The 11,425-nt window shown below is 35.3% G+C and overlaps 1 protein-coding gene across 1 annotated transcript in view; it reads right to left on the bottom strand.

The window, feature by feature from the left end:
* Window positions 1-5,844: 5,844 nt before the first annotated feature.
* Window positions 5,845-11,425, bottom strand: part of LOC143235605 (uncharacterized) — a 57,116-nt gene continuing 51,535 nt past the window's right edge. Inside the window, exon 4 of the mRNA XM_076473842.1 lies at window positions 5,845-5,956. Coding sequence (XP_076329957.1) covers window positions 5,845-5,956 — 112 coding nt within the window. The remainder of the gene's footprint in view (window positions 5,957-11,425) is intronic.

Raw genomic sequence — 11,425 nt, forward strand, 5'->3', positions numbered from 1 at the left:
AATATTAAGGTATTTTAAATAAAGCATCTACGAGCTTAGAAAAACTCAGAAATGTGAAAATGTCTTTTACAAACACAAAATGTTTATAATGACGGACAAATAATGTGGCAACACCAACATCATATAGGTAGGGAAAAATCAGTAATCCTTAGGCTTTAAATCAAAGCAAACCAAATTTACAAAATTATATTAACCAGTAATGACTATTATGGGTTTAACCTTACACAAAGTAATCACAAATCCAATCTGCTATGCATTAACACTTATATGACAAGCTATTTCATTCAGACACTTACATACAGTTATAGAATACAACCAACAGAAACATTCTATGTTATTACTGCTAAAAGAGGTTGGTATTTTAGTTTTCCTCTCCCAAAGTATCAATGTTTTTTGGGTTTTTTTCCCAAAAACGTTCACCTCAAAACCTACTTACTAAAGTTCCACACTCAGTACCCAATTATTATTTGTTTAAAGTTCAAATTTAGTAACTACTATATGGAGCTGCTTTTAATGCTAAGTATAATATTATAAGCATTAAAAAACTTCTTGGTAAAGAGAAGGTTACATTATTATAAACTAAAGTAGGCAATGCACATCGAGAATATTCCCTACTACACAAACTAAGTTAAACACCACAGACTTTGTTTAAAATAAATACTATTACTTTATAGTATATCATCTTTTGATACTACTACTGTTCTCTAGAACACAAATTATTTTAAATATGAAAGACTCAGTTTATAAAGCTCCAGAATCGCTGTATAATATTGTAAATGAAAAGTCTCTATAAAAAACTGTTTTATTTGTTAATCTGTACATGTACACATTTTAAATATTAATACAAATTTTCTTTTCTTTAACATGAAATACACTGGATCTATCTTATTCCTAGCAATTAGTAAATAATCTAACCTATAATGTTCTGGAAATTCTACATGTATGTAGATGTTCCAATAAAATCTCGTTTTATTTTAAAAGTTTACTTTCTTATTATGAATAACTGCACCACCGTTATTGCTGCAGTTCCTAAAATGTCCTGTGAAAATTCCTCAGTATTAAATTCAGGAGTTGGCTTAATTAATGTGGTCTCAGGGTGTTAACTTTCAGTCAGCCTTTTAACTTGAACTTTTCTATCAGTAAACAAAAAGCATGTGGTTCAGTCAATTACTTGGTAAACAAAACATGACAAAGCTAACAGTGATGACATTTTGAAAGTAAGGCCTGAGATCATTGCTGTGTTTTAGTTTTTTTATGTTTTACAGTCAGTAGAAACAATGCAAGCAATAGATAAAATAGAGTATTAAAGGACATAAGCTGACAAATACCAAATCACCTTGAAACTGGCTGGATATATAAAATGAAACATTCTGATTAAAAGAAAGTTTAAAAGAAAAAAAATTTTTTTCTAAACAATATCTTAATAAAATTTTGGAAATATCAGGTTATAATAAATTTCATACAAACTGATTATTAGATTGAAAATAAAGGGATAACAGTGGTACCTCCCATATACATATACATATATATATATTATTGTATCTTCCATTGTGGAAGTATCAGAACTATTGAACATTATTATAGACATCACGTGTTGGTTGCAAGGTGACTCATGTACACATCTTTACTAATAAACCAAGAATGATAGACCTATTACACTTGATAAACAACAAATAACTTAAATATATGAAAATGTTTTCACAATACAAAAACCTAGATTGAGAAAAACTACCACTAATGTAACTGAAAAAAAGTTGTCACAGAGTACATTTCTTGTTTTAATATTTGGTTGTGCCTTCCCTGGCCTTGATAATACAGCACAGAGTGTACAACAAACTGATGCAAGCAAGGAGTAAATTCATGATGTCACGTACAGATTAAGGCTTCTTACAATTCCAACATGCATTCATTTCTTTTTTTCACACTTTATCACCTATCACCTCCTGGCAAATGAAATACAATACTAAGGTATTTTAAATAAAGCATCTATAAACTTGTTTTAAGGAAAATCTAAAATGTCTTTTCAATATAACTAGAGTAAAATTTAATCTTTATTTCACATCTTCTACACAAAATGCATGAATATCACCAATCTTATTAACACTATGGCATGGAGCAGAGGCATACTGGATTGTTCTCTGATCAACTTTGCCAAAGTGATACTGAATGACTTGTCGGGAACGGCAATGCTTTTCACAAAATGCAGGTATCCCATCGCCGTAAGTGGCCAGAGATACATCCTCATACTAAAGAACCTTGAGAATGCTTTACAAATACATTCAAAACATTTAAGGAAACTTCTCTACATACATACCACACAAAGTACTTCCCATCAGAAATGTACAGGTCAAATGTTGGTTCATCTAAAAATATCACTTTGCTACACATCATTTCAATCCAGTCATCATGCTCTTTGGCTCAACTGAGCCTCATCTTACCTTAGGGAAAAGTGATTTCTTTCATGACTGTCTTCTGGGAGACCAGTTAAACAGAGGTATTACAAGATCATGCATATGACCCTTGATGTTTGTTGCCATGCTCTTTTGTGGACAACTAATGATTTTACAAGTTTGTGCATTTAAAAACATGACTATCATGTTGTAGAAGCTTTCTTTCTATCCCTTCCCTTCTGCTGCTCCACAGAGCCAGACTCTTTATATTTCTGCATCTAGTTAATAAACTGGTTAATTCTCTCAACACAAACTTGTTTGAACTCACTGACCACATGACCACTTTGAAGTTATTATAGTTTCACTACTACTAACTTTTAATGTAGAATGTGCATCTTCACAAATTTTTTACTAAAAATTGGTCCTTGAATATATAGTCTTTTTCTTTAATTTCCCAAGTTCCGAGTGTTAAGATTAAAAATGCATTTCTTCATTGAAAAATCTCAAATTTCATTTACTTAATATCTAAAACATCCTAAATACATATCAAATGTTGTTTTTTTTATTTTATTTAAACGTGTTATTTTCTCCCTTAAACTTTATGCTATACAGGTGGTCAATTTGACCAGCCTTGTAACCACCTAAAAATTAAAATAAATCTAAATTACTACTTTTTTGCTCTCTCCACTAATTTTTTTCATAACCTTAAATTACAACTGCTAATCCTAAGTAGCTTTAAACTCTTAACAGTATACAACTTAAGACTTAAATTGTATTGTTTTATTGCCCTCTGAACTATGTCTTACTACTAATCACACCATTATAAGTTTGTAAAGAAACTGGGGAAAGTGCAGCTTACCTTACACACATGCCTTGCGAAATGTTTTTATTATTATTATTACTTATTTTACCTAATATAAAGAACCTCCTATTTTTACATTTTATTTACTTTTATAACAACACATAAATAAAATACATGAAAAATGAGAAATAAAGTACTTACCAGGGTCCTTTTTTGTTTTTGCTATAAACTGTCAATGAAACTTAACCCTAAACTTTTATATTAATGATAGTAATGTACTAAATTTTTTTATTTAATTAAATAATGCACCAAAGAACATAGAATAACATGCAGAAAACCAAAATTGTCCCATAACTATTACACTTTTCTAGCTTTTTAAGTAAGTGACAAAACTGCTACAAAGTCATCCAAGCTTGTCAATGTGTTTCCCATGGAATTGAAGCTTGAACTAGCACCAAAATACAGTTCTCTGTGCAGAAAACAATGTTTCAAAATAATAGTATTCAGCCTAAGACTTAACTATTGACAAATCTTGAAATAGAGGATGTGACAGATGAGTGTGACAAGAAAGATTTTGTATTTAATGACTGTTACCGAACACGACTGAACCCTATGAAAATTATGCTTTGTCTGAGAAATGACAACATTATAATTAGGAATTTACAATATACATCATACTTCTTGAAGGGGTGGTAAATAAGTTAGAGAAGAGGGGATACAAACAGAGAAAATGCCACATTTCTCAAACTAGGGTATATTCAAGACTTTTTTCCAATGGTGTCTTTTATTCTTAAGAACTTAAAACTTGCATACTATTAAAATACAAATTACTAGTTATGTTTTTTATACAATATCCATTGGTATCACCATGAAAAGTTAGTTAGTTTAGGTTAACATTTTCCTAAGTTGAAAATGTACTTCCGATAATACTCCCTTCTCTCATACAGTGGAGCGCCGTTAAGCCTCGGTATTTGGAGGGTCAACCTGCTTAACCGCAGCTTAAGTGGTTCGCGGCTTAAACCTTTGCGACTGGAAAGCCAAAGTCACCAATAGCTCCGCTGAGGAGCCTCATCCGGGCCATTGGGTGATCATTATATCGAATTATCAAATTAAAAATAATACTTTAATTATTGATCACTTTTTTCACGGATTTACTGCCGATTAACTTTAATGTATGGAGAGGTGTGATTCAGTTACAATGGCGGCCTCCATAAAGCTGACATAGAGAGCGGATAAGGTAGATTAACGATCGATTTCTATTGTAATATATTTTATTTATTTCCCAAATTAAAGCAAATCCTTTTTAAATATCCCCTTGAAGTTATAAAGCCAGGATTAAATTCGTAGTCGCATTTTACACGTTCTTAAGTTAGCGGTGAGTCGATAATCCTCACTCACATTTGTCATGTCAGTGTCAACAACAAGGAGAGTGTGAGAAACTTTAAAAAGCCAGGTAGTAGATTTAATACATCAAAAATTTTGGGACAAGACTTGCTACAGCGGCTTAAGCGATTTTGCGGTTTACTGGTCCGCGGCTCAATGGCGCTCCACTGTACTTACAGCTATTACTCGACCTCCAAATTTTCTTCTTTTGCCCATCTAAGTACTAGTCTGATTTTTCTCACTTTTGCTCCAGTTTTTATACCCTACTCAACTGCCTTTGAAGATATTTACCTCGTGATACCCATTGCCTGCAAAGCACCCTCTATCCTGGAACTGTACATAAGCATCTCATTCAGATAATGTCATCATTTTTAAGATTAACTCAATTTCTAACACCAGCTCTTAGTGAGAAGAAAGGGAGATAGTGTCAGCAGAAGTATGTAGTAGTGGAACTACATTTCAATTTAAGAAAATATTAACTTCCATTATATAGACACCTCTTCACCCACTTACAGCAAGAATCCCTCATGGAGAAAGTTAATGGACCAGTGAGGGTAGTATCCATACAGAAGGCATAGATCATGGGTGCGACAACAGAAAATTAACAACATAGTGAGGGACCCACACTTGACCCATAACAGGTTTGTTATTCATCCTCAACTCAGTTCTTGTATCACGGGTGAAACTGTATATAAAGTGATCATCATAATTGACCAGTCCCATCTACAAAGTTGAGGCTTCATTGCTCAATGTTGGAAGGGGTCTTGGTCTCTATGTCCCATGTTCATGGCTATGGCAACTGGACCACAACCTTTTACACACACACACACGCACTTATTAATGGATCCCAACCTGTGGTCTTAGAGTGATTACTTCTGAGCCACCAGAACAGTACTCATAGGGTCTGGAATTGACATTCATCTCTGATCCCCAACCAAATGGGCAAGGTGCATCCTCCTTGCCCCCCATATTATGGGGAAGACAAAGAACAACTGAGTTCAACCAAGGACTCAGGATGGAACACTTCAGCATTTGATATTACGAGGAGACAGTGAACCCTCCTCTATGAACAATATACTGAATCTATATTGATAAAAAGATAGGCCATGCACACTCCAACTGGATAGCCAAGGATCAAATTCAGTAGTACAAGTGGTCTCCTGTGTAGGCAGTGCCTATCCTACCAACATTTAGGAGAAAAATCCAGGGACCCTTGTAGGAGAGCCTCCAACTTCATCCTCTTCTCCAAGAGTGGAGGAAATCACTCTCTCACACTCTGTAGAAAAAAGCTTCTGTCACCAACTCTGTGACTGGAAACCAGGTGTGATAATAGCTTCCTAGTTCCACAATAAGAATATGGGGAGTCCTGAGGAACAGCATTCTGGAAAAATACAACAGGTGAACCAAGTTCCCTAAATTTTTAAAAGCATACTAACCTTGACTTATTAAATCTACAGATTGGAAGGAACAGGCTGGATCTCCTCATGCTTTACTTGTGATTGTACAAGTGAAAGTCCACTAGAGAAGAGTAATAGAACCAGGACATCTCCAAAGTGATCTTATTGAACTCATTTCTACAGAGACTATTACAACCTGTACAAAATTTTATTCAACTGTTGATTCCAGTGAAAAGTTGGTTTGATAAAAGCACAGCTGTCTGAGCAACTCTTGCCACAGAGCAAAGTTTAGAACCCTGAAAGTTAGAAATAAAAATACTCAGCCCCTATGGATAGTCTTGCAGAAATGGTGAGGATAGCTATAAGGAGTAAACAAAACCCCTCAGATAATGAGACCACCAAATCAATAAAGTAATAGGAAGTTTATGGAGCAGATTCATATACCAGTCTGCACAATGAATTCCTACAAGCAATTTGATCAGGCCTCTAAGGACACAGAAAGGCAACAAATCTAATAACATATGACTCACATAAGCTTCATTTAAAAAAAGCCAAGAATAAAAATTATTTTCTAGTATTTTCAAAAAAGTATTAGTGTAGGCCATAAAACGTTCAAGATCTTCAATGAACATTACCAATATCAAAATCTAATTTGACATAGAAGAGAGAAATGGTGAACAGATAAACTGGAGAAAAGAATTGAGCCCCTTTCCTGAGTGACAGTGTTAGGTAAGAACTGGTCTGAGGACACAGAGAGCATAAGAGAGTAATATATTTAGAAACTACATAAATCACTTTTGACAGGTGCTGTCCACATTGGTCAGCAGTCATGAAAAATAAACCTACAAGTGGAGGAGATATGATCTGAGTCAGATCACAAATAGGTGTGGAAATGGAGCATGTAACCTTAACATATTGGTCATGTGGTTGGTTGGCATTTATTGACACAAAGCAAGTAAGCTATCTGCACCAAACAACCAGTAAAAAAGTAAAAATAAAAGTAAATTTATTAAAAAGTACATAAAAAATAATTTTAAAACAAAACAAAGTCCAATTTTTGAATTAAAAGACTTTATTAAATAAAGTTAAAAAGATGGCCCTAAAAATTTTAAAACAAAACTGAGGTGGACAGTGTCACCATTGCCAATGACACTGTTCAATGTCAAGGATAAACCCATGGTAAAAATGTCTAAAACTGTACCATCACTCACGTTCATAACACAGAACGACAGCAAAATGTGGGCTACTGTGACTTGAGAATCATACAGACCACACACTGGTGCATCAGTCCCACATAAAAGAAAACAATGGGTTAAAACTATAAATAATGCTTAATCCAGCCAGGAAAACTTCCTTCTTTCAATCCTTATGAAAGTAAGACAGCCAAAGAGCAAGAGAAGGTTCAACCTAGAGACTCATTATCACATTGTTCACTCCAAGTCAACTGTCAACTGGCACAGAGCCAAGCCTTGAATACAGGACTGTGGTTTATGTATGGGACAAGCACAGCCATGATAGCACCAAAGCATACAGACTTAGCTGAAATGTCAGCAAGTTAGTTCTTGCAAATACCGACATAGAATGGTATCCAGATAAGTTGGATAAAAGAAGATAGAGAAAAATGGGCCAGTCAGTTTTGAATATCAATGAGAACAGGGCAAGAACTTATGTAAAGTGATTCCAGGGCCAGTAGAGAGCTAAGTGAGTTGGTATAAATAGTACAGTTCATGTACTGCACAGCTTCTATGTGATCCAGGGCAAGAGAAGTAGCATAAAATTCAGCAGTGAAGACAGAAATTGTAGAGGAGATTCTGTTTGCAACCATCAAACAACAAAACACCACAGCAGAGCCCACAGAGTCACCTGATTTTGAACCATCCATATATATGAGAATGGAAGGATGGTTTGAAATATGTTTCCCAAATAGAACGTGATACTTCCAATCGGGAGTGTTTGCCTTCCTCAAGTGACTCAAAGAATGGTCACATTTGGGAATGGTAATAAGCCATGGTGGAATTTGCTGACCAGTGGATACAACATTGTTGTCCAAGGACAGCCCCAATTTATCCAACTGCATTGAGATACAAAGGCCAAAAGGAACAATGGAAGACCATCTATTCTAAAAAAGATAAACAACCCCAGGTGGGATACTGTGGAAAGGATCGAAGTTTTGAAGCATAAAGACAGTTGCAAACTGCAGAGGTGTAAAGGTTCACGAGACTCAGTGTACAAACTTTGTACTGAAGAGGTGTGAAAGGCCCTGTCCACAGCCAAATATCCTGATGCAGAGATGCCAACTATTTAAAATGACTGAGTGTAATGACTGTAGACAGAGCCCGTTATCATTTGCGGCTACTAGGCCTGACCAATGTCTCTAAGCTGTTTATTATTATATTATAACTATTATTATTTATTACTGTTATAGACTGCTCATTTATGACTGTGTTTTGTGTATTTAATAAATAAATTTAAAAATATTCTCTTGAAATTATGTCTTTAGTTCAGAGTAACAAACATACTGGTAAAACAACATTGAACATGCACAAACAGTAAGCAGAAAATCCTTTGTGTAAGGACTAGTTTATATAATGTTTATGACACTTATTGTAATAGTTTTGGAGCTGTTGCAGACTTTGCTTTCATGAGAATGTTTCTGGATGGTTGGGAGTTATAACACCATTGTTTATTTGACTGCATACACATCTTGTGTGTTATAATACTGCTTAAAACTGAGGTGCTCAAGTTTGGTCTGAACTAGCTTTTGGTTTTAATTACTAAACTAAATATCCTTTCACTGTCAGCATTAGAATGGAAGACTAAGAATTCCAAGCATAACCCTACACAGAATATCATACTTCTAGTTGCCATTTCCATCCTTAACTGTAGACAGCTGAACCCAAAACTTGTCAACATTCAACTGAAGGACAGTTTGAGAAAGTATTAATTTGATAGTTCAAATATTGCCCTTCCAACTTTTCAATAGTGTCATACTCATGTGTATTGACAAGGACAGGATACCTGTCTGTGAAGAAGTGTAGAGAAGAGAAATCTTTGCTGACTTTCAGTTTTGGATCAGCAACCTCTGCATGAATCAGAAGTTCATCATTTAAAGGGAAATGTTTCATCATGTAATTTGTAGCTGCAATATAGTATTTCTTGACTCTGGTGAAGAAGCTGATCAGGTCCAGGTCCTTTTCACATTTAACAATGTATTCCTTGACAGCATTTCCAACAGAAACTGTCTCATCAGATTTGTGTAAGGATTCATTATTGTAATCAAATTCAGTGATGCTGCCTTCAAGATAGTCTGACTTGATGTATCTGATAAGTATATTTTTAACTTGTGTAATCAGAGTTATATGCATAATATGTATGCAAGGTTCTTCTCTTTGTAATATCAAATTGGCTTGCTCAAAAAGAGGAATTGCAGACTAAAGAAAAAGACAAAATAACAAGTTCATTTTGTTGTCCAAGAAAACTGTTAACTTATCTAACTTGCTCTGCACATAACTTTTCTTGGTTACTTCCTTGCTAGCTTTGCTTTCTCCTCTTTTTTCATTGATTGTCTCTTCTTTAGTTCAAGTTCAGACTGCCTAAACATATATTGGGTTATATCAAATTTTTCTTTGTCTGCTTTTGGAGACTTTTGTGTCCCTGTGTGGCTGAAAGGGTGTCTTGACTGTTAAAGTCTTGCTGCATGACTGAGCTGCACATTTAGATTCTTTTGAATCTAGTTTTCCTTTGCACAGTGAAAATACTTCTTCAATGGCTTTCACATGTCCAATATTCTGTTGAGGCACCCCAAGTGATAGCAATCTTGTGTTAAGTTGTAGAATTTTTTCTTGTTTCTTTGTCATACAATCCTTGAAACTCTTTGAAATGTTGCTTTCTGCTTGCACTTTTGTCCAGAAAATAGTAAATATCTATCAATATATCAGAAACTGGGCAGGGCAGTTCTCTGGAAGCTTTCTGGGCAGCAATATGAAGTAAATGCTATGCTGTTGTCTTGAGAGGTGTCCCATCACACCTTTACCTATACCAGACAGAACTGAGGCATTGTCTGAAGAAAAACTAAGACAGTTTTCTCATAGAATTTTCCTCTTTGTCAGTTTGTGGTCCAAAAGCTTAAAAATATTCTCTCCCGTTGAAGCTTCTTTCAATTCCACCATTGACAAAAGAGAACAAACAATTTTTCCAAGCAAAGGGTCAAGATATCATTACAACCACAAGATACAGTTTTGAGTCATCCATGTCTGTGGATCCATCTGTGGCTAAACTGTAAGCACTGTTAGTAAGTATGCTTGAAATCATCTTGTCATCTTCACAACCCAACATTTGTACAATGGCTGTAGTTTTGGTTCTAGCACAGCCATATTTCTTTGCTATATCAGAGTCTGGGAACATTTTTCTGAATAGATGTCCTGTACAATCGGCTACAGCTAGGTAAATTATGAGCAATAACAAATTGTGTGAAAATCACTTCTGAATTTATGGTTTCATATTCTAAATTCTTACTCATAAATGTCTTTATCTGCATCATTTTTGTCTTCGCCTCAGCCTTTTGTTGGTGAGATGCCGATTTTGTATGTCTGGAACAATCATTTATCCCACCATGCGCCACAGACAAATTGATGTGACAAACTGTACAGCACAAAACGCATGACTGTCACTGACTTTTGAGATTTATTTGCATAGAACATCAATCTACTCCCCAAGAAGTGGAAAAGAGGACCACAGGAAGCAGAGACAGCAGTAGCACATGCAAACAGTTTTAGAGTGAGAAAAGGTAAAACCATTCGCTGTGGTCCACTTCTGTAAATTATTGATGACTGACACAACATGTGGCCTTCTGGCCTGCATTTTAAAAGTGTGGGATACATACAAAAGGTATCCCAGGCATTTGTTTGAGCCTTCCATGTCATGTGGCAGGCAGGATTCCATCACAGATGAGGATACTGGCCAAAATGTGTCAAGATTTTAGGAATATACTGAGCTGCTGCATGGACAATACAGTAAGTAACTGGCTATGGTTGATACCACCCAACCCATGTGCCTCAATGGAAGTTTGACTGGGCCAACTAGCCCTCTTTCACGGCTCTCTTACAAAATAATAAGAAAATGATCACTGGCTCACAAGTTAGTCAACCCTTGAAGACAAGCAAGAGAAAAATAAGGGGAAGTACATAGATAGATAAATAGCAGTAAAAGACTGACAAGGTGCTTGAAAAGAAGTATTGAAGTGCAGAAGGTTGTGATCCAATAGCACACTCTCTATGGAAGACCCCTTCCATCAATACCAGTGCCATGCTAAAGGACACTTTGTACACTAAAATCCTCCAGGACTAAAAAGAGAGATGGTAACTGCTCAATGAGAGCATCAATGTCTTAATGATCACAGATCTCTTCAGGATCAGGTAGAAAGACAATGAATTCATAATAAGATAAAGGTACCC

The sequence above is a fragment of the Tachypleus tridentatus genome, chromosome 12, assembly GCF_004210375.1.
Source record: "Tachypleus tridentatus isolate NWPU-2018 chromosome 12, ASM421037v1, whole genome shotgun sequence".
In the NCBI taxonomy this organism is placed as follows: domain Eukaryota; kingdom Metazoa; phylum Arthropoda; class Merostomata; order Xiphosura; family Limulidae; genus Tachypleus; species Tachypleus tridentatus.